This window comes from Fulmarus glacialis, unplaced genomic scaffold (assembly GCF_000690835.1).
Source record: "Fulmarus glacialis isolate BGI_N327 unplaced genomic scaffold, ASM69083v1 scaffold6658, whole genome shotgun sequence".
In the NCBI taxonomy this organism is placed as follows: Eukaryota; Metazoa; Chordata; class Aves; order Procellariiformes; family Procellariidae; genus Fulmarus; species Fulmarus glacialis.
In genome coordinates this window covers 1-25,072 of record NW_009228835.1, presented here as the reverse complement: position 1 = coordinate 25,072, position 25,072 = coordinate 1, and the positions used below count along the sequence as shown (strand labels likewise).

At 38.9% G+C, this 25,072-nt stretch overlaps 1 protein-coding gene across 1 annotated transcript in view; it reads left to right on the top strand.

Annotated features, from left to right (window-relative positions):
* RGS17 (regulator of G-protein signaling 17) overlaps positions 1-19,589 on the top strand; it is a 28,656-nt gene extending 9,067 nt beyond the window's left edge. The window contains exons 2-4 of the mRNA XM_009583613.1: positions 14,076-14,165; positions 15,970-16,204; positions 18,823-19,589. Coding sequence (XP_009581908.1) covers positions 14,076-14,165; positions 15,970-16,204; positions 18,823-19,011 — 514 coding nt within the window. The 3' untranslated portion in view covers positions 19,012-19,589. The remainder of the gene's footprint in view (positions 1-14,075; positions 14,166-15,969; positions 16,205-18,822) is intronic.
* The last annotated feature ends 5,483 nt before the right edge of the window (positions 19,590-25,072 follow it).

The window sequence follows — 25,072 nt, the reverse complement described above, 5'->3', positions numbered from 1 at the left end:
ACTTTTTTACCCATCTGTGATAACACAAGCAGGTTAGAGAATGGGTAGAACATAAACATAATATATTAGCAGGTTTTTAATAAATGTTTCTGAAGCTTCACAAACCAAATGCATAGATTCCTATGTGTATAATACTGCTAAGATAAGAAACCCTCATCAGTCTAACTGCAGGAAATAGTCCTATTTCAAGCAAACAATTCTGTAAAGAAAATTGGAATGCAAAAAAAAAAGAAAAATCACAACTGCAATCCCCCTAAATTGAAGAATAAATACATGATCAGAGGGGATTTGGGATTACATAAGGCTTATTCTAATTCAGCCGCGCATAAGATGCTGACAGTAGCTCCTTAGAAGGAGATAGCAGACTAAATCTAGTTAACTTTAGAAAATGATCTTGATTCTGCCCTGGTGCAGCACACACAGCGTGTTCAGGGACAGCTGCTCCTGATGAGACTAGAGGGAGAGAAAGCAATGGCAGAATCATCTCTACTGGGGTAAAGCAGCTTGATGTCTCCTCAGAGGCTGTTTAAGAGATGAATTGCTTCAGAGCATCAGCACCTTGGCTCTCCCTCGCCACTCATGCCTGTTTCCCACCTGCCTGTGCCAAAATGCTATTCAGCTTGGTGTCTGCGGAACAGTGGCTGAAGGAAGATTCGTAATGTCATGACAGATTTTCTGTCACCAGCACACAGCTTGACTGTTGCTGTGGAAGAAAGAAAAAAAAAAACAAGAGTGCTGAGGATGCCTGAGTCCAGTTCATGCTGTGATTTTCAGCTGCGAGGAGTCTGGAGCCTTTGAAATCTCCCCTGATAGGGTTTGGGCTGGTTTTTTTTTCATTATTGCAAATTTGACAATTATGTATTTACACAAAGATGCATTAACTCAGGAGTCTGTGGAAAACCACAGAAACGGAGAAGTGTGTGAAAGGTCAAAATGGGTCTGAGATTAAAATATAAGCTGAAGTAAGGCATGTTGATAGATGGTGTCATTCTAAAGGCACCAAGGCGGCCTTGCAAATCCTCCAAACTTTATTCATGGTGGAGTATAATAAAAACTTAAATATTCAACATGCAAAAACAACAAGAAAAAAATCTTATCCAAATTAAACACACTGGCTGTGTCTATGCTAGTAAACTAAGCAGGGCCAGGGTCTAATATGGGCTCAAGCAAACAGCCGTACAGTTAAATTGTTAGCAAGTGTTAACTCCCTGGCAGAGTTTTGGCCAGTGCCAAAGCGCACAGTCTCAGGCAATGACCTGTCGCAGGTGCAGAAACCCTGGCTTGGGTATGGGCTTTATGGACTGGGGCTACGTGGTGCCAGTCAGCCTCAGGGCTAGAGAGCCCTCCCAGCCCTTTTTATCTGCAAGAATAAATGCAGTCTGTAGTTCCAAGCCGAAAGGGAAAAAAATTAGACTACTTAAATCTGTTAGTGGCAAAATTTCCATCTTACAAAGGTTTATTTTTTAACCATGTATCATTCCAAATCAGTTTAAAATGTCAGTTAAAACAGGAATAAATGTCTAGCACTTTTAAGAGACAAAATGTATCATGGAAATGAGTCTGCACCCCTACTAGATAGCACTTACAAGATGGAGATCCTCTCACTAGAAAAGTGTGTCAGACATTCATTACGTGAGGCAGAAAGGCAAAGGAGATCCGAATCTTGTCTAGTCACCCTTAATAATTCCATAGCACATATATTTGTCTAGATGGCAACTCTGGCTCTTCTGAAGTAGCTGATTGAGGGCCTGATACCAGCAGATGCTGAGCACCCATTATGGAGCAATGGATATCTTCAGTTCCTGTTGATATCCATGTTGAAAGCGCTTCGCAGCTGAGGGCCTTGTCTAACAGAAAAATCTGGAAACCAGCAGTTAACATCCGTCAAAACATATGTGTAATATACACAGACTGGCAAGGTGGTTCTCAATCCTGTTTGTTAGCTGGACAGATGTTAAGTGGAAGATCCCCCATCTTGTTTGATTGTAATGTGGATAAGCATAAACTAGTTTGGTCCAGGCTAATTTCATAAAATACGGTGTTCATAAACATCACAGTAGGGGTTATACTTTACAAATACATAAGGGCCTCCTTAACTGAAGAACTTTACAACACCTCATGAAAAGAAAAAATGTGAATTTAGTATGAATGTTCCCAGGCATCTCTTCCCATTTGGAAACTGCAACTAAATCTATGGAATGAAAGGAGCGCCCCTAATCAGGCTCAATCCTTTACTCTTGCTGCTATTTTAATCTCTGTGAACCAAGAATAATAAAAAAAGCCACTATGGAAACTGAGACTAGGCCCATTTATCAGAACTAATTGAGACCATTAGGCTTGCTTGCTAGTGGATGGAGGGCTTTTATTCATCCAGTTACCCTTTCAAAGAATACAATTTCTATTTCTTTGAACATTAGACAACTGCCACTTTTAATTGTCTCAAATATATGAAGGAATTGCTTGCAAAATAGCTGTAGCCAGGAGTAAGGACACTGCGGATTGTCTAGTAATTAGATGTATCCATTGTACAAGATGGAATATGAACGGTAACATTATTCTGAAGGAAGGAATGAAGCTGACAGCCAGACTAGTAATCTGTTGGGTGACCTCACAAGAGAAATACACCCTTGAGTTGAATCTTGCTTAAAGCAAAAACCAGCTCTACAGTAATGAAACAAAGCTGGAGTAACTCCATTAGGAATCATTAGCAAGCAAACTTTGGCAAGCCATGGATTTCTTACCTATACTGAAATTACATTCCACATCTGAGAACAAAAATCTCAAAAATTCATCCTAGAAAGGACTAAGTTTCCAAAAGTTGTAATAGCTTCTGGTGTGGCTACCATTATGTAAAAGTAATATAATCTCTTTAAAGTAGAATCCAGCAGAAAGCATGTTTTCTTACAGATTTGCAGAAGAACAAAATACATCTGACAAAAAGGAGAGTTTAGGAAAGTCAGATCGCTTTAAATCACTAGTTCTTTCCTCTCTTGCACAGTTACAACTTTTGCTCAGTGCTAGCCTAAGTTTGAGGGAGATACTGTCCTTTATTTCAGAAGTACAGCACACACTGGTAGTTTCCATCTGCCTTTTGGATGCTGCAATATCTGTAGCTAGGTAGTTTAAATCAGTCACACAAGAACAGAGGAGGAAAGCAAGTTCAGCAAGGCTGTCCATTAAAAGGACCAATCTCCTTTCACATACCTTTTAGCCTGCCTTGATCTTGAGAGCATTTCTGTCCTTCACCCTAAAGTCATCCTGAAGTGTAAATATCATTACATTTTTGTAAGTAGCTCCCAAAAATATTCTTCAATTGCAGTCTTTCTTGAAACATGATTGTAGTAAGTGTGTTGGTTGTGGCACTGGTGGCCACACCTGGAGTACTGTGTCCAGTTCTGAGTCCTTCATTGCAAGAGACCTGCACATACTGGAGAGACTCCAGCAAAAGGCCACTAAAATGATTAGGGGACTGGAGCATCTCTCCTGTGAGGAAAGGCTGAGAGAGCTGGGACTGTTCAGCCTGGAGAAGAGAAGGCTCAGGAGGATCTTATCAATGTGTATAAATACCTGAAGGGAGGGTGCAAAGAAGACAGAGCCAGGCTCTTTTCAGTGGTGCCCAGTGACAGGACTAGAGGCAGTGGGCACAAGCTGGAACACAGGAGATTCTCTCTGAACATCAGGAAACACTTTTTTACTGTGAGGGTGACTGAGCACTGGACAGGTTGCCCAGAGAGGCTGTGAAGTCTCCATCCCTGGAGATACTCAAAACCCGCCTGGACATGATCCTAGGCAGCCTGCTCTAGGTGGCCCCACTTGGGAAGGGGGGGTGGACAAGATGACCTCCTGAGCGCTGTCCTTTCCAACCTCAACCATTCTGTGATTCTGTGTTTCTGTGATTCTGTGTTCAACTTGGCAAAGATTAAACTCAAATCTTAAATGTTTGCAAAACATTTCTGGATATATTTGTGAGTATCTTAGGAGAATGTCCCTTTTGTCAGGGGGTTTCCAGCAGGTTAGTTTTTCCACTACCAATCCGCTTCTGAGTATTTTCTAAAAAAAAGAAAGAATCAGTATAAAAACTACATCAAAGATGGCATTGCAAATAGCAATCTATGATGGAAGATGTATTGACACATGGATTTTTGATTCTACAAGGCTTTGCTTTCAAATTCTTTGTGGGGTACAAAAGGAAAATGCAGAGTTTGGACAAATTTGAAAGCTTGCCTGCCAAATGTATACTGAATTCAACTTTTATGGAAAATACAGCAGGAGAATATAACTCATGGCTTTAAAAAGAGACTGTTAGTCTTACTGTCCCTTATGAACAGGTTACCAGATTTTAGATCTATTCCATTTTAAATCGTTAAATATACAGGAAAGGGAATAGAGTGGAACACTGCAGATTTGCTAAAACCTTTTTTGGTACTTGCTTTACTGAGCGCATCCCTCTATGACTTCCTTTAGCTTAGCATTCATATTTCAGTAAGGATGATCTACCTTCACAGTGGCATGTGGGATGCAATTTAATAACCTTATATAATGATCTTACATAAACTCCAAAATCTTGGCCAAGACTTCCCATTAACAAAGAGATGATTATACTCTTAAGCACTAGATCACTTGGTTTCAATTCTGCTTTTACTCAAGCCGTGGAGTAGCACAACATAAGTAAGACTATCAGGGCAGAGCTAAATGTCTGAACTGGCTAGACCTTAATAGCCTGAGATGCTCCAGATATCTTAAACCTTAATTTCCACCGTCTCCTTTTTCTTTTATGGTTTATAGTTGAATCTGTAATGACTTTGACCAATTATGCTGAATCCAACCCAGTATTAACAAAGCACTGCAATTGAAAAGCAGTAAGAAATTCAGCCTGCTCTCCCTCACCTTCAAAGTATGGCAGAAACGTACAATCTCAGATGAACAGAGAGGTTTCTTATTTTTCACGGGGAAGTTCACAGCTCTGAACAATGATGAGCTGGCCTTATCATAAGCCTTTGAACAAAAGAATTCACAGACCTTAGTCCAGGTTTTCACAAGGAAGAAAGGTAGGACCCTGTTAATCCGTAGTGTTTTTAATTGTGTTTCCTTGAAACTCTCAAATATCTCACAGGGCTAAAAGCTATTCCTTTGCACAGAAATGTCTAAATAACACTGCAAGAGCAGCGCTACAGAACAAAGACAGGGGAATTGTCAGCGATTCCTTCAGTCACCCCAGGATTGCTGCTACAGCACAGCTGTCAGAAACACGGCAGTGAGCAGGCCAAGATACCTCTGTGTAGGCACAGGGGGTTTTCATCACATCTCTTTATTCCTATGTCCACACACTCCATAGCCATACCGTCAATGCCGCTCTTCTAGAAATTTTTGTAGGGAAGCGAGGATACTTCAAAGTAACCCAAAAAACAAATGCAGGTTTTGCTGTGCTTTAGGATTTTGATGCTGTGAGGCACTGCTCTTCGAGCTTCCCTCCACAGTTCTTGGTATAAACGTGATTCTGAGTGAAAGGTGGGGCTGCTAACTGTTTGCAGGACTCTGAGAGATGAGGTTCTAATAAACTCCAGGTATCATGAAGTTAAGAGTTATAGCTGCTGGATTTCCTGATGAACTGTGTTCTTATTAAAAAATCTCTTTTCTTGTAATCAGAAAGCTTACTGGGAAAAATATCTACTATGACAGAATGTAATTTTTCTAAAGAGCTTTTTAAAGTTAATATTTCATTTAAACCTATTATTTGATTACATTAACTAGAATTACTTACAAAAGACTAGTTAGAATTACAGTTACTAACAGTGAATGAAACCAAGACAACTGATTATTTCATTTTAAAATGTCATGATAATTATTTTTAAAACCGTCAAAACAAATTATGAAATTTCATTACTCTTAAACTTTTCCACAAACACTGTTTTGCAGAAAATCCAATTCAGAAGTAAATTACCTTTACCTGTCAAATCTGTGCGGAACACAAACTCAGTTCCAGGCAGCTGCATAAAACCCCGGTGGAAGGGCCTGTGAAACAGCTTCTGCACCCATCCTGGGTAGCAAAAATCAGACCAGAAAATTTCCACCTTGAGCTCCCCCTTGGCCCACCGGACTTATGGTATGCAGAAAGGTGCATATGGGAGCCAGAAGTCTGCCTGCATTTACTATTACTGGATTCTGAGCAGACACTAAGCTTTTCAGCTGAGAGCACATTCACGGCACAAGCAAGTGCCCAGCCGTCTGTCACAGACGGTTTCTCAGCTGTGTGCTCTTCAAACAAAGAGATGGAAAAAGGGGAGAGAATCTGAAGTACACCACACTACAACACAGCAAACTGAGGGGAAAAATACCACCAAGGAAAATTGGAAAGGAAGAAATTGAATGTTTTCTGGCCATTGGAAGAGACAAAGCATCTGTTTTTATCATTTGTTTCATTTTTATTTTACTTTTTGTGACCTATGAGAAAAAAAAAAAGAGCCAGTTATCACTGTGGCTTTTATGGTTACAGGTCAAAATGATGAGACCACAGCATAAGCTGAACAAAGAGCTGGGAGGTTTGTGACTCCACATTCCTTCCCCCATCTGAAGCTTTGAAATATTGGAGGGTTTTTAGCTGTAATACAAAATATCCAGGATGCTAACCTTACAAATACTTGCATTATTTAAAAAACAAAACAAAACAAAACAAAATATTGTTTGGGTTTTTTCCTTGCAGGAGGCTTGCAGAATCAGACCTCAAGTTCATAAATTCTCCTTGCAAACACATATATTTTTCATTCTAAAAAGCTAAGTCCAAGCTGGAGTCTATGCTTGTTTGTTTTTTTCTTTTAAAACCAATTTGGATTATACATGTCTCTTGCACCATCTTTTCACCTACGGCAAATGTAACTCTGGCACTCAGGAAACTTAGCACCACAGGTACCTGGACTTTTTGAAAGGAGTTTATAGTTTCAGTGGACACTGCCAAGTAGGCTGATTATAGCCTTATGGTAATTGTTGGCTTTTCCCCAACAGACTACTTTCCTGTGTCAGTCTACTAAACACAATCTCCATCATTTAGTTTTAAGCACAAGACAATTCATTTTTTACTCAGAGAAGGATGTAGCTACTTTTCACTAAAATTCTAACTTGTTTTCAGTATAAAACTTTACATCCTACATTTCTTTACTGAATTCAGTGAAGATCTGTAAATCTTATCTCATTAAAGAGATGGACGCTAATTCAAAAAAAAAACCCTTCACATTTTTTTGATCTGTTTCTTCTTTGGAACAAAAATTATCGTGTTCTGCTGACTGAGTTAAGACCAGATTCTGATCAATTTAAGTAAATTACTCCAAAGGCTCTTGACCACTGTTCCCCTCCAAAGTTTCTCGCAGACAACCAATGCAGACATATGGAAATACCGTTTGCAATTTTTACTGTTTCACGTCTTTCTGTGGATGAACTGCACATCACTTCTGCTGGCCTTGCAGACCTCTGGGGATCCATGCAAGTCTCTGCTCTAGAATTCATTTAGTGCCACTAATTTGGCTGAAGTTTGCTCTACACTTCTATGCTTTGCATATACTGGTATTATGACAACAGTCTAAGAGCTTTAGTCTGTCCTGCTATTCTTACAAGGAGATAAATTCTCAGAGGTCAAAGATAAGAGACCACAACACGTGGCTTTGATGGCTGATGCATCCCCTTTCTCTCTAATACAGCCAGGGCCCTGGAGAATATAATGCAAGTTTATCTGAGCCTATGAAAATATCTAGTGCAAGGCATCACTTCTTCATAAAAATCATGACTCTAGCTCTAGTTTTTCTTAGAATAATTATTCTGGACATTATTCACTTATTGTAACAAAAAGTGAATTCTTTTCCTAACTTTGATAGAAGCAGATTTTTTACCCTTTACTCAGGTTAAAAAAAAAAAAAAAAGTTATCCTTGGATAATACTGTTCATGTAACATTTCATTCTCATGGATGTCTATTTTTGTGCCATTAAAAGGCAGATAGAAGATAGCATTACTGACTAGACCCTAAGTGATTTTGAGATTAACATAGCTGTATTGTTCTTTATGAATGGATCATGATAATATTGAGGTTATTTTTCATTATTATTGCTTTGTACAGTATAGCAAAATCATTATTCTCCTCTGTTCATAAACAAACATGGCCCTGACTATTTTTCACTGCTGTCAGGCTTAAATATTGCAGTTGTCAGAAAAACAAGGTGTCAGAAAAGAATTTTATCTTTGGTTTCATAAAAGAAATTAAAGAGTGCCGGTATAGTTGTCTGTTGCATTATCATACAGCATATGGGGACACATCCATCTCTGACTTCTACCAGCGCCTGCCTCAGCATGTAGAAGTGAATTTGTGAACAGAGCTGTGCAAACAATTGATTTTTCAATGACTGACTGTTGAACCACAGTATTGAAAACAGTATGGTCAGATTGAACCACAATCAAAAATGAAAAAGATACTGGCATGCACTTTTTTCTGCATCCAAATTAGAACCATGAAAAATATGTTTCTGTTCATATAGCATGTTTTAAGCCAGACACTTATAACAGAAGTAAAGGAAGCAAAGAGCTTAGAGACAGGCAGGGGCACAACCACTTTGTATTGAAGAGTGAAGATGTTTACCCAGCTGGTGAAAGATCTAGGGTTGGTGCCCATCTTTGTCTCAGAGTTTTCAAAACCACCTTCCCCTCACTTCAGGGAAATGCACTAATCATATGTTCTTGGCTCTCCCCTCAATGATGTATAAAATATTGTACTTTATATAAAAAGCTTAAAAGTATTCATTATATGATGATTTGCCATTAAGAGTCTCCTGTTTCTGTCTTGTGTAATGAGTTATTTTCACCAACGTGGAATAGCTCCAGCAGAACAGCTTGAAAGACATCTACCCCACCACAGTCCCACAGGAAGGGTGTTTCAAATCCTGAATGAGTGCACTAACCTGCTTGTTTAAAGGAGGGCTTTTCCTCCTCCAAACGACCCTGAAAAAATATTTCCTACCTGAATCTATTTGGTAAATTCAACCTGTGTTTGTCAACATTTTAGGTGAATGGCCATATTACATCACCTACCAGTGGAATTTTAAAATCACAATTAAATCTTGATCTCTTATGTTTTTTTGGGAGGTGGGAGTTGTGTTTTTTTAAGAAAGCCTACATCTACTAAATCACCATTACTTAAGTTATGGCAGCCCTGCCTGTAGCCCACTTGCACTGGAAGCTGGACTCAAGCATCAAAAAAATCCTTCTTGGCTTTTGGACCTATGACTTAAAAATATTTTGTCTCTTGATCTGATGATAATAAAAATTCCTAGGAGTAGAATAGGGTGAAGAGTGGTGCCAGTGAGATATACTCTTTCAAAGGGTAGAATAGCGAAAGAAACATGTCAGAACATCTGTTTTCCAGAGGATCTTAACTGAATATTGATTTTCATCTGAAAACCAAATTCTGCCTTTAGATTATGTATGTGCAACAGACTTCACGTGGCCTTTGGGACGGAATGAGGAGGGGTTTTGTGTTACAGTGGTGGCCAGAGGGCTCCTGGCCCTACTGTGTGACATACACAGTTCAGCCTAAAATGTAATCGTTGCCCTGCAGGGCCTAGCATCTACAAACTTCAGCCAAGAAGTAGGATTGAGCACAGATCTCCTGAATGGCAACCCAGCAGCCTACCAACTAGTTCACGGTGTCCCAGTTTGATTTCTACTCCTTATCTTCATGGCAGCACAAAAAACACCACTAAGGCAAGAGGCTTTAGTCATCACATTGTCTTCAATGCCAGACATAATTGCAAAATCTTGTGATGATATACTGCATATGACGCACATAACTGAGAAAATAGCTGAGTGAATAGTAACTGGTGAATACTAACATGGTGTTAGCCACGCATGGGCAAAATATTAATCTTAGCACCTGTCACAATGGCATAGTTTTCTTGCCATAGCGGTAACAGTGATTTCACTGATTCACCAGATTTAGGCTACTGGTACACGAGAATCTGACCCTTGGGAAGCAATTAAAGACTATTTGTGTTCTGGATATACAGAGAATGAAAGATCAGGTCCAAGCTCTAAATGATTTTCAGTTTCTTAATGGCAGTAGAAGGTAAGCGCAGCAGTAGGGATGCTAAGCAGCTTTAAAAAAAGGCTAAAACCACTGGCTGGAAACACCTGGAGGAAGAGTCAGTGAGATTTTTGCTCTTAAATTAGTCCAACTCTCTTGATGATTTTATCCAATTAGCTGGGCTTTCTTACTTCACCATGCACCAGTGGCCTGCAATACTGATTTAGCTAAGTAATTACTCAACAGAACAATTATTTAATTGCTGAACATGAATATTAACAGCCAAATAATAGTAGCTAAATAAATAAAGATTGGTTTTCTGAATCCCAGTAGTTACTCCAAAAACACATCAGCTAGGAACCCGGACCAGTTTAACCTTACATGCAGTAATTTGTTCAATTTGTATACTTCTTCAAGTAGTCCCTGGTCATTAACATTTTTACTTATAATGTCTGTGAAGTTGCAAAATAAAAATGCACTCACTCCAAACAGAAATTACTCATAATAATACTGTTGCAGTAGTTAAAGAAACTATAGTTTTTGTAGAAGTCAGGAACCCAAGATATATTTGAAAGGTACATTGAGCTCAGGCCACTTGGGTTTACTGAAGTACTTTTTACCATACTCTCCAGAGCAATAAAATCAGCATAAAAGTGGACAGAACAAACCTTACATAGGAACAGAAAACAGATCAGTGCTTGTGCTTTCCACTTAAACTCTGCCTTTAGACACCCCAAGCTTTCTTTTTTTAAGGCATTAGTAGTTTTGTGTGCTTTTATCATGGGTAATTTACATCTCTAAATTTTAAAGATATCTGCTGGAGGTACTCCAACTAATAAGTAATAATGGCACCATATATGTTAATTTACATCAGAGGTCTCTCTAGAACACCTCCCTTTCATTTAACTACTTTTTCATAAGGCATATAAGCAATTTCCTCTTCTTAAAGCCTTAACTAAGTAAGATAATTTTGTTCATCTTTATCCTGTTACTTTTACTCTGTTTAGTTTTACACTACACAGCATAATTCTTCTGACATAATCAGCTAGCTTCCATGATGGAATAATGTATCAAGGACACCAACTCCAGGTATGCAGGGTGCCTTTGCTGCTGAGGACTGCCTGAATTCCACAGAGAAATGTGAACAGATAGGGTATTTTCAACTGAAGATAACAACATAGCAAATAGCAATGCAGTGTTGTCATTTTGAGGTAAAAGGTAGCAATCTGTTATTGTGATCAGAGTTATTTAAAGGCTGCTTTCAAATTAGCTTTGCAGTCACAGATGTGTAAATATTGAATTTTTTTTCTAAGCGAACATGAACCAGTTCCTTGAGTGAAAACAGAACATGTCTGAATTGAACGTACTTCTGTATAAAAATGATGGTTTCTTTCACAGGAAAAACATATCAAAAGTAATGTATCTGATGGAAGTCCAACCTTGGCAGATGTAGATAAATAAAAGTTGAAATGTAGTGCTAGTGTTTGTCACTGGAAACATAATGCAGAATTTAGGCCAAGATGTATTATAAATTTAGCACAGTTTTAAATACAATACCCCAACTTGAGAAATTGTTCCAACCAAGTATAACACTTCTTTCTTTAGAGTCCTCCCTGTTTTGCAACTCTGACTAACTTCAGCCATTGAACTCCAGCTACGAATGGTGAGATGAAGGAAGTAGGGCCAAGTGTGTACCTCGCACTGTCACTCTGGTATAGATACCAGAAAACTGCATGCTACATTCTGGGCCTACCACCTGAACTTTTTGCTGAGATGTAGTGAGATGTAGGTGAGAAAATCAGAATGCATAGGGTCTATCCGTTACTGCTTTGATAAAAAAGTGCAATAAAGTCAACACGGCTTTCTTGTCTGACTTCCTACTTCTCTTTCTTATTCACCACTCACTACTTGTATTCCACCTTCATCAGCCCATGTTGGTTTTCCTAAGTTTAGCAGAGATCTCGCATGAGCAAAACAAATGGCATTTGATCCCAGACATCAAATTAAATTAGCAGTGTAGATTAACTGCTCTCAGATGAGTCACCTTCTACTTCCAGTAAGACTCTGCATCCAAACCTTGGATGTCTACTGCCCGACAAGTAAATTACCTCAGTACAGCTTAGCTGCTGCTCATGTGATGGAGGAAAGAAAATGGGCAGCTTCATTCTCTTTTGGACAGACTGTGTTACACTCCCAACATACACAAGCTGTTTCCTCCTTCCATGGTGTTACTCTTCCATGGAACCAAAGGACACTCAGTTCTCTGCACCCAGCAGAGAAGACAAATGCTGCTCTACCTACAGACTGCAAAGGAGGGAGGGAGGGAGGGAGGGAGAGAAGCTTTGTGCCTTCCCTGCTTCTCCCTCACCCCAACTTTGTGCTCCGGCCAGATGCAAGGTGACCCTCAGCAGTTACATGTGTGGACTTAAAGATTACAAGACAGAAAGTGGATGGTCCCTTTTTTTCCTCCTCCTGTATACGGAACTCCCATTGGCTTTCCTGGGTGCTCCCTCTATAGACTGACGAGAAACAGGTCAGAGGAGACGGAAAGGCTTTTTACCTGCCAACCCCAGAGTTCAGGATGTGTTGTTTCTCCTGCAGCAGTTGATGACACCCTAACACCTTAGCAGCACTGGAGCTGCATTCCTACGCTGTAACAGGGGAAGCAGGACCAAGGGCCTGAACTAAGGTCTTGGCAGGTAAGTGAAGGAGCAACCAGTATCAAACCGCTTCGTTTGAAAGTGTACGTCTTTGTAATGTTTAAGTCTTAATACGTGCTCTGCTTTACCTGGGAGCTTAAACTTCCAGTTTTCAGAAGAGTATTTGAGATCACCTGTTAACTCTGCCAAACACTTGAAAAAATGTTGAAGAAACTCATAAATGCAGAGGGGCTAGAAAGAAAGGTTATTTGTGCTAAAAATGTCTCAAAGCTGGGATTTCTTCTTAGAGTTGAGCAGAAGTTACTCAGATTAGTGGGGGAGGGAGAAGCTTTATGCTACCAACATATTTTTGTATATCGCCACTTACGATGACTGAGAGCATCATTGTATGGTGAATACTCGATATTCAAAGTATGAGCTCTCTTGCGATAGGGAGGGGGGATTTTTTGCTTGGTTGCTTGTTTTCCCTCATTGGACACGCAGGGAACACCTGATAAAGGGAAATCTCCATCTCCTTACTATGTTCCGCTTCTTAAGCTTAATTATTGGAACTTAGGTCATTCAAAATATGCTTTATTTCAGTAGTTATCAGGAATTGTGTTTTTCCTGGCAATACCATGTTCCAGAACATTCATAGAGAGCACACACAGAGAAAGTCACTACTACTAAAGCAAATCTGATTAAAAAGATAGTTACAGAAAAATAAGTGATGCTAGTTACCAGCTCAAAGAAGAAAAAAAAAAATTAAAAACATCCTTATATAAAGGAAGTCTTTCTTTTCCTTGCTTGTGGTAATATGAGGGCAATGGATGCCTTTCTGTTGAGAGGCCAGTAAGTTTTACTTTTTGGAATGAAAAACAAATTCAGGTCAGAGGAGGAAATCATAAGGAGCTGCCACACGCTAAGTTCTGTATCTGAGCCATCTACTGCCACCGTATCCTGGAGAGAAAAAAGGGAACGTTCATAAAGAATGAACAACCATCCAGAACTGGTGGGGCACCAAAGCCTCATCAATGTCCAATTCAGGTATTCTTATCCTCCCTACCCTTATTGTTACTAATATTCTCAATTTACTAAGTGAAATCACTCCAAAAGTGACCTCTAAGTTTGTGTCCATCTTTCAGTGGATAAACTGTGAGCTTGTGAAAAATTACACATGCTAATAGCAACTGTTAATTAATATTAATCAGAATTAAGGGGAAAAGTCGTTACCAAAAGTTTCTCTCCAAAATTTTAGGGGCAAGAGTGAAAAATGACACTTTACATAGGTTTATATCTTTTAAAATTTTGCATTACTATAGTCATCATTTTAAATTAACTTTCTCTAGACAAAATAAAGTGTTGTACTACATTGCAGCCTCACTGTTAGGAATGAAGATAGAGGAGACAGTGCAGGAAGGCCAACACACACGACCAAAATGGAGAGTATCCAAGTCATAGAAGAATGGTAAGTTGGTCATACTGTTGTCTAGTACATGTTTTTAATTTGCCTATAACTAGTATCAAGAATTGTCTTGGGTTTTATGCTTCGGGAATGTCCCTTTAATTACTTTTCCTCCAAAAGATTCTATACAAAATCTGTCCTGACAATGAAATGCCAGCAGAGACATTCATAAGTCAGGCTTATTTACAGTTTCTTATTTGTGGGGAAGAACTGTGGGGAGGAATGGGAGTTGCATGGATGGTTCCATAGACCTGTGGGTCTCTATAAGAAGCCTCTGCTACCTGTGGGATCATTTTTTTCTGTTTATCTAGACAAACACATACCTTGAAAAACGGGCTAACACACACTGAAAGTCTTGAGCTTCTATTTCTGTCTAAAGCTTGGGCCCATGTTTATTGTGTCGGGAAAAATGCTAACCTTGAGTTCTCTAATCCCATAAAAAGTAAATTAAAACTTAACTCTAGAGGATATGATTGATGGTAAGAACAACCCAAACAACTCATTGTCTTCATTGCTACTCATGGTCATTTATGAGAGGACAATGTCAGAAATTTCCACAAAATACTGTAGTGAAGAGAGCTTCCCAATAGACAACGAGGGAGCACAGGTTGCTTGTCAGCTCCATCCACCTCAGCAGGTTCTTATCACTCTCCTCAGAGAGAGGACTTTTCATCTTCAAATCTGTATGTTTATACTTTCTGGTTCAGATAACAATTATTTTGCTGGATAGTTTAAATGTTAAACACTTTCTCATTTATTAGATCTTTTGGACTGCCGAAACGCTATCACAAATAGCTTCCCATCATCCAGTCTGCCTTGCATGCAGAGTAGGAGCTGATAAATGGACTTGAAGGGAAATCATATAGACAAATGTTGCTTATTGTACAACATGATTACACAGAAGCTATTAACAACAGCTAGTAAAGATCTTGTGTTGGATCCTATCAGGAAGGGGAGGGTGAGCGCTCAGAATTAAGTTTGAAACCATATTTAATTGTTGTTAAGTATTACCTTCTCAAGCTATTCATTGGTACATTAATGGATTAGATTAATGGATTAGTGACGCAAGTTAGTCTTCTGATCACTTATCCAGTGCGTCCACTGTTACAAACCACGAATAGTTTCCTTCAGAAAATGGGAATAAGGACTTTTTCCCATTTCTTCTCTCCCCAGTTTTGCCAGCAACATCCATCACATCTTGTGCCAACAGATCATCATTCAGGTCAATAGCACCAAACAGAGGAAAGCTTAGCAACCCTTAGGTACAAGCACAGAGAAATATGCTAATTTAAAAGCTCTCTGAATTAGTATTTTGTTGGGCCTCATTAGTATGCTCTTGGCTGCCGAGAGCCTTTTGTTTTTCTTGTCCTTCCTGAACCAAATCGTGTGGCAGCCAGTGACTGGCCAAACACCATCAGAAGCAGGCAGGGACATCAGGTGTCATCTAAACCCCTCATGAAGGAGAGTCTATTGCCAGCTCCCTGAAATCCCATCTCCTTTAACTACAGAGGCAGGAATTCAGTGCTGTTGTGGGATTTTGTCTTTGAGTCTGATGGCTAACAACACTAGTAGAAAATCTGTAGAAAGCCAAGTGCATGTCTCGTAACGTTAAACACGTTTAATGGGCTGTTGAGATAACGAATGCACAAGTGAAGAGTGAACAAAATTCCCCTGTCACTGCTGAAGCCTTGTTGCTTCCAGTTTTCACTGGACTAAAGTGCAGTTGAAAGGAGAATTTTTGGATGAATGTATGAAAACACAGTTACAAAAATAGAAGCATATTTGTAATGATACTTTGCTTTTGCAGCCAAAACCCTACTGCAGATGAAATTTTGTCTTGGGCTCAGAATTTTGACAAGATGATGAAAACACCAGCTGGGAGGAACCTTTTCAGAGAGTTTCTTCGAACAGAGTATAGTGAGGAGAACCTGCTTTTCTGGCTTGCGTGTGAAGATCTAAAGAAGGAACAGAACAAGAAAGTTATTGAAGAAAAAGCAAGACTTATATATGAAGATTACATTTCTATACTATCACCAAAAGAGGTAAAGCTGAGAATGTTACATTTGCATTTTCTGGGATTCCAGAGCAGAAATGTTATACCCTGGATTGCCAGATGGGGGTCTGAAAGTCTGCCTGATCTGTCAGATGGAAGTCTTAGTAGGGACAGAAAAAGTAGAGACACAGGTGCCGGGCCATTTAGCATCACTGGCCACAATACCTCAAAGCTCTCTATAAGGCTCAGGAAACTCCAGTAAGAGAAGGCTGAGAAATAGGTATGCTTCTTTAGTAATGCTACATGCCTGCCAGAGAGAGGAAGTAAGTAATGCAAATGGATTTCTGGAGAAAAGGCACCAAAATTAAAGAATTTAAATAAGAATCATTATAGATTTATCTGCAGCAACAGCTGCCTGGGAGAAAATCCAAATTTGCACTCGTTATTCCTATGTGAGAGTCCAGGAATAGAGACCACTTATTTTCTCTAATGAAAGGTATGATAGTATCTAGGAAATTATATATGTTTTTCTTCAGCCCTTAAACTGAAACAGACAAATTCTGAAATGATCTTCACCTGGAGTAAAGAAAAAGCATCCCATGTCAAACCATGTTTTGGAATAGAGAGATATGTAAATATATAAGCACTATAGAAGAGTCTTTCTTAGGCCACGTCATGTGTCTTTAGCTCCTTTGCCTTCTCTCTGTGCATTGCATCTGACTTTCTACTCAATGGTGTTATGCTGATTTATGCTCACTGTGGACCTTGCTTCCTACATTTTACTTCTGTGCGGCATTCAGTAATAATTTGCAACTTCATTCATATGAATGAAGCCAACAGCAATTTATAGCTCCATTATCTTCTCTCGTGCCACAGTGTATACTTTTGCTTTGGAGTGAGATAACTGCCAGCACAGCAAGCTAATAATGAGTTTTTCTTATAATGTAGTATCTCTAGTACACATATATGTGCTGAATGCTCAGTTGTCTTTTTAAGCTGAGATCAACCAGCAGTCAAAATTCAAACACTAAGTGTTGTTTGACTTAGGATTTAACAAAACTACTCACAAACTTGATGCACTGGACATGTGCGGATATCATCAATCCAGTTGCTCCTGCCCCTACTGGAAATCTTATGAGGCAAACAAGAACTGTTTGCAAGGCTTTAGATCAGCATGGGAGCTGAAAAGTTCTTGTTCATCCAGGCATCCCAGTCCAGATGTTATCTTCTGGCATAAGAGCTGAAATATTTAGCATCACTTGTTCAGGGATGAAGTTATTGAGGCAGAAGGTCTTAGTGTTCTAAACAGATATCTTGTATTCATCTGTTTAGTAAGGAAATACCTTTAGTAATTCCAACTAGTTTTGCCATCTCGCTTTAGTGAGTCACTGAAAAACTACAATGTAAATTAATAGTTTCATAATTAATTTTTTTTCATTCCATAAGTGCAATTAACTTTTACTATATTCAATGGCACAAAACCCCACCATCCTGCCAAATTTGAGCTTTTTATTCCAGCTATTATGTTTGATAATGAAGAACCAATTAGCATCGACACACGTTCTGAGTTTTCATCTCAGTTAGCATCCTTCACATACCAAGGTATCCTGGTACGTGGAGCTTTCCAGGGTTGAACTCAATCCTTCAGACAGTATGACTATCTATTTGTATGGTTGCAGAGTAGCAGGGTCAGGTTGCAAGCTGGTGTAAATCACAGTAGCTTAACTGATCTATTCTTGGTATTTCTCTACTCAGTGCTTTAGCCTCTTTCTTCTTAGCTGAGTAAACCCCTACTGGCCCCAGTGGGCTTTCCTGCTACTGCCATTTCGTTTAATCCAGAAGGCATTAATTTTACTGTTTTTAGAGCATTTTGTGGATAAGCTGTACATTCACTCAAATTTCTAAATGATATTCTAAAATCACCTGTGCATTCATCCCAAGCATATTATGCCCTTTTCTGCCTAGGCACAGGAGTTCATTACAAATGGAAAGTAAATGAGAAGCTAAAACTGAAACCTGCTAACAACTTCAATGTGGACACAAGATATCCTGAAAGTATAAATTACCAGATGTTAAAGAATCTTGAAAAGAAGAACAAATCTGAGATACTTAATATTAATGGGGAGATTAACATGATAACAATGATAAAAAACTCTGGGTAACTTGTGAGTAACAAGTATAGTGCCTGAAAAAAATGGGAGAAAAATCTGTAGGGCAGACAGATGAGAATGCTGAATAGAAAGCTTCTAAAGATTTAACCACAAGTGGTCAGGAAAAAAACATTTCAGCTCTCTGAATGGGAGTCATTCAACATTCATTTCAGAGAAATAATTATAAATACGTAAAAATTATTTTTTTAAGGTAAAATAACATACTTTGGGAAATCCAGGCTACTGCAGAGCTTTATTTAGTTGCACTGTATTTATTCTGTTATACAGCTGCATTTCATCTTACAGATCTTAAGATGGCTGCAAAGACCAAGTCAAAACTGAAACAGAGTTAATGGTCTCAGTCTGTAATTGCGTGGTGGCTCTGAGAGAAGCACGGAGCATTACTTGAATAAGCTGATACACTCGGCATGTTCAATGGAGCCCTGAGAAATAAAGATACGTACAACAGCCTTTCCGATATTACTGTTTAACGTTAGTCCGTTCTCATCTTCTTCAGGTTAGTCTTGATTCCCGGGTGAGAGAAGTGATCAACAGAAACTTGTTGGATCCCAGCCCTCACATGTACGAAGATGCCCAACTCCAGATATACACCCTAATGCACAGAGACTCTTTTCCAAGGTTTTTGAACTCTCAGATTTATAAGTCTCTTGTTGAAAGTATTACAGGCTCTACTTCTGAAACTTAGTTTTAATTTTCAAACAAAATAACTTGATTTTTTTGGGGGTGGGTGGGATGGAAGAAAAGTAGTTTAATAACATCTGGAGCTGGGTTCCTGGAGAACTACAGTTTAGCACTACTCAGGCTACTGTGAAGAAAACAAATACATATTATGGTCTCTGTCTACATTTTTACCAAGGTCCTCCTTGCTCGAGATGGCGTGGGAGGGGAACAATGGATTTGCCAAAATACATTTGTTTCACACTCCTTTCACCCTACTGCAGTCAAGATTGCAATGATGTATTTGTAGTTTTATGAACAGTCTCCTTGTGTATCCTCACACTGCATGTGCAAGGTAAAACTGCTTCACTTACCACTTAGTTGTTGCAATATTTAATCCAATAACATAAATTAATCTGTATTTAAGAACTTTTTTTGTGCAATACAGTCTTATGGTACATAGAAACAATTGCAGCAAACCAGAAAGAGGCTTGCATTTTTTAACATCACTAACTGAAAAAAGCCAATTTTTAAGGTGTAGCATTACTCAACATGCTCTACTGAGTACAATACACTGACTTTTTGAAGCCAATATTTCTGTACAGAAAAAAAGAGCTATTTATCACTGTTTATTTAAAATAAATCAAGCGGAGGATTCCTCTGGTTGTTCACTGCCAAAACTGTGGCATTTTCATTACAGAGTTTGCAATGTCAAAAAAAGAAAAAAAAAAAAAAGAAGAAAAAAAAAGCACAAACCACTTAAAGGGATCCATATCTGGGTGACACAATCTATGCGCTGATATTGTTTAATTGTTAAAAGAACAAAGATTTTCAATGTACATTTCAGATGTCAGATACTGTAATTGATTTATTAAAGACTGGCTATCCAGTTCTAACACTGTTGTATAATGTTATGTACTTCAGCAAAAAAATAACAAAAACAAAAAAACAAAAAGCTTGATAATTTAGTTTTTTGAATAAAGAAATTTAATAAAAGATTGCCTACATGTAGCATTTTAGAGCATTTTAGAACATTTTGATGAATTGCATCTGTCCTGTAAGATTATTTTTTTTGAAAGCTAAGTCCAGTAAAAAATGTTTTTAAACAAAGTAATGTTTTACGAGGTGGCGGGTTAAAGAAGACTCATCCTAGCTTCTAGCCTCATTGATTTTGAGTAGCTCCTTGAAAACAAGGGGTTATTTGGAAAGTAATATTAAACCAAACTTCAAGGGCTCCTCAACCTACAGTCCTTACCCAAGCAAAATGCCTACGGGAACGCACCAGGTGTCTTTCCTGGGTAAAGAATCCTGTACTGAGCCCTTAATCAGAGCTAAGGCAGCACGGTACTCCCATCGGCTTGGCTGCCATGGTGTTTTTAATAGGAGTTTGCTTGGCCTTTTTATCAAAAAACGTCCAATTTTAGGATGCATTTTGATGTTTAAAGAGACAGTGACTCGGAACTTAAAAAACCCCATCTTCATACCTAGCACATACAAGCAAAATGAGCGTTAGCATCCCTCACAAACTGCTAAAGATGTACCGAGAAATGACTTAAGAGGCAAAGTTCTTCTCACTTACTTAGGACTAAACGTGGCACGAGCCCGTTGCTTTCGATGGGACTGGAAGGTCTGGCAGCCGTGTCCCTGAGCGGAATCTAGCCCCAAGACACTTGGCCCCAACCACCCAGTTACTCCTTGCAGGCGGCCTCTCGCTGGAGCTGCTGCTGCCCAGGCGGCTCTGCTGCCATACAGCAACTGGTAGGATGCAGGTCTTAGTTTATCTTCTGGGGCTTTTTTTTTTCCTTTGTTTTACTACCTCTCATTTTTTTAATTTATTGAACATGCTTCAAATAGCAAGTCTGGGGAATTTTTTAATCATTCTTTTTACTTGAAACCTGTGTGCTTTTTTTGGATATATATACGAACAATTTAACTAACTGTTTCTTAAACTCATTTGGTTTTGTAATTTATATAGAATTCAGGAGATGATTAAAAGGGCTATTCTCTATTCCCTATGCAAATATTTTAACTGTTGTAGTGTTTGACAAAATGGGATCTAAAAAAAAAATCTGCAAAGTGGAAAACAAATCTGTTTACAGTGGCGTTGCTGACTATCCTACCATATTCAGCACTTTTAAATATTGTTATTTATGAAAATGTAGTTTAAAATGCAAGACAAAATATTTATAAATGTTTCTTTTAATAAATACCTGTTTTGTCTGAAAGTGTTATTGTGTTATGACAACTTTATTCATGTTGGTTAGCTACTTACCATTATGAATAAAATACTCAATTATTATACTGATGTTTACAAATCCTGAGGGGGGGAAATTCAGTGAGAAAGGACTGCCTCCTTCTACTGTGAAATACTGTTAGAAAAAATGAATTTTTCTGGCTTTTTTTCTTAATTGGAGTTTAACTATGGTCCTACATATGTCTAGTATCATTTGATTACAGTTATATTTACTGTGGTACTAAACATATACAGCATCATATATGTATATATTTACAGAGTGTAATTTCAAGTTTGTTGGTGTTTGAGGCACAATACATTTAGTCCACACATCTAAACAATGTGTAAGAGATAAAACTGCATGCATAAGTCTTTACAAATGTAGACTTGAATATTCTTAATGTTACTATTTGATGGTGACCTGCTAGTCATAAGCTATCTTTATAAGATATTTCACACAGGTAGAAGTTCTTGTCAACATAGACAAGTCAGCCTTTCAAGGACCGTTTTAAAGCTAAATGTGCGGGCCCTAAAATACTATCTTGATTTCTAGCATAAGATTCCAAAATCTGTATTTTGAAAAATATTACACCGATCTTCAGTGTAATACTGCAATGAAATCACGTTCAAAATTTCTTGTCTTAAATCCTCTATTTGGAGGGATTTAAAAATTGAACATAACATGTGAAGTTTCTTTCTTGGACCAAATGCTCATGTTAAAATGTTTAATATACATGTCATCTATCAGTTTGGGTTTCCCAAATTTTTTTTATGAAAAAATGGATACGGTCCAAATGGACAATAAGTCATGCCGTAACATGATCTCATTGCCTATCATACAGTTCTTTGAACACAAATTGTAAAACAGTCAAGCTATTAAACTGATTTATTGTGCATGCAGTGTACAATACACTTTGAAAAACTGCCTAGATACACTTATTCTATAGCCTGGAATAAAATAAGTATGTATTTACCTTGTATTTCAGTTTTTCATGAGAATGTATATAGCAAGTGCACTACAAAAGCGAGTTATGTTTTTGTCACTTTTGCCCAGTGTTTAATCTTTTCTGTCAAATACAGCCTAATGCCAAATAGCCACAAATAAGCAGAGCACTTGTGTACACTCCTGACCTTTAGGTTTCAAAGAAACTGAATATATATTGTATTATGCATGTGTTCAACTTAGCTGCTTACAGTCAACTTTCACATAACTGAGCTGAAAGTAGTTTGGGATACCCAGGATAAAACAAAACCCGCAGACAGTATCAAGAGTATTTAAATTAGACTGAAGGCACATACGGTATGAAGGAGACGAAAGGTATGATGGAGAAAAGACAGGTCAGTGACACAGGTGGCTGGGCTGCATGCTGACCAGCCGAATCCAGCCAGCATGGTGCCGTGGAAATGTGGCCGTAGCGCTTCCAGGTCCACAGCCCATCCACAGCTCGCTTGAGCACCTGTGGAGCCCACATAATCCATTCGCAGGACAACAGAGAGTGGACACAAACCAGACTTAAGCGAGTAATAGCTCTGTTTTAAATGAAAAGTATGCTAAAGTGTCTGCTAGGCTGTGGTCTAAACCAAGCAAATAGAGGAGACCTACATTCTATGTTACACAGACCGGGTTTAAGCTGTCACCTGATGCCAAACTTGCTCCCCTAGGCAGCAAATTCGATCACAATGAGCATCTGCCTGTGGAACCAGTACCTAAAAAAGGTGGGGGGCTCTTTTGGTGAGAGCAGCTTGCTGCGCTGACCATGCCATGAGCCTGCTCGGGAACCGGCAGCTTCTGTATGCAGTAAGTGCTTGAAAAAGCCATTTAGCCTAAGTATTCCACAACGCCAATTCAAAAGCAATCAAAGCTGATACAAGAAAGTCTCTTAACCTCAGTGACTCGCTACACCACCAGGAGTGAAGCTCACACCTCTACAATGTCCGTGAGCCTGCTCCTGGCAGTCTTAACCCAGCCAACAACAGCCCGAGTCCTTATCAAATCCAAGAAAGCAAAAAATTAAGATTGCACGTAGACAGATAGCTGCAATGTCTACTCCAAGTTGATTTGAACCAAGTCTAGCTACCGACTTCAAGGTAGGGTTTTTCTCAGCCCATAACACTGTTATTTTTGGAGAGACTCGAGTAGCACTGTAGCACATCCTGGGACATGGCTGCAGTGACAAAGGTCCAGTCCTGTTCACAATACCCTGAGTATGTTTGCAGTGACAAAACATCAGCCCCAAACAATATTTCTGCCAGCAGTAGAAGTGACATTTGTGGGATGAAAGAACAAAGCAATAATGGTGCCAAAATCAACTGGAAAAAAACCTGACATAAACTTTGTCTGCATATTACTTTAACATTATACCAAAAGCCAGATTTTGCCCCTTCCTTTATCCATAAGCTTACTCTGTGGAAATCCATCCTTCTGATTTAAAACAGGGATACAATTCAGGTGATTCAAAGGCTGACCATCCGTCATGTCACACTACCTTTTTTTCTTCTCAAGAGCCTTACATTAAGTCACCCCTTACTCTAAATTTCCTGAGTTCTGCGTACTTCTCTCACAAGCAGGGTTCACACAGCCATTAAGACTCTCATAATTTATTTCATTGTTACAGAACACCAAAATATTTGGTCTGTTAAATACATATATTTGGTCATTTTTCCTTTACCCTTCTGAAAAAAGGCTTCAGGGAGCTTCATGGGCAGGCAGCAAGCAGTGAGTGCAAGGGAAGCTTTCGGTGGGTGAGATTCCGTAAGCAAGGCCTGGGCTGTTTATCAGCGCCAGACTAGCCGCACAGATTGTACATTCTCCACAAAGCTCTTCAAGTGTGATTTTACTTAGAAGTTATTGCTACAGTGTATTTTGCCAATAAACCTTATTCAAAGTGATGCATTTACAATCATAGGAAAATATTTTTATCCAACCATGCATTTTAATGTTTAATATTCCAAATAACAAATTCTCACACTGACCGTATTGCCTTTGGGTTTCCACAATGGAACAAAACTTCCAAGTTTTCATTTCTGACTATCAAAACTACTTAGCTGTGCAAGCATTACTCTTGCTTTTGATATTACATTCATGAAAATCACAATTTAGTAATGTATCATATGGAAGTCACTGTTATTCCACCAGTGTCATTTAGTTGTAAAGTGTGATTACCTAGTTCTGGTAAGACATGAACAAGGACAGAAGAATAGCAAAGACCCGACTTTGACTTCTCCAATGATTGTAATATAAAATACTGCCTAATAAAGTTTTGTGGATAGTTGCACATTTTTATAATAAAGTATATTCTTCAAACTGGTTTGAGTGTAGCCAAGAATCTTATTAATGATGTTATCTAAAACAAGGTTACTATGCCACCCTGCCTGCATACCAGAGGGGATTTGTCAAGATCATCCCACAACATCCATCACATCACATTTACTAAATGACTGCCTTCCAGTTTAAAACTTCGACGTAAGACACGGTACTCAGATCTGTATTTTGTAAGCAGGTAGTCTTTCAGTCTCACCACTGTTGTCTGACGTAAAGGCTCTTCGAATTGCCCTTTTTTCCGCTTGGCACAAGGCATTTCTTTTCCTCTAAATGCTTGATTTTGCACCTGCTTTCGCTGTGGAGGCATCCTTCCGCAACCGCTTGCAGCCTCCCCCTCCTCCTCAGGGGATTTTAATTCTGAAAATTTATTCTGGAGTGAGAGGAAAAGACCTGTGAGTGTAACCTGGATATCCCAAATCCCCAGCTGACACTTCCCGCGCCCCCTCCCACACTAGCAGCCTCGGAGGTCGGCCACAGGGGAGGAGGACACTAAACCGCCCCGGTGAAAACCTCAGCACCCCGGCGGCTCCCACC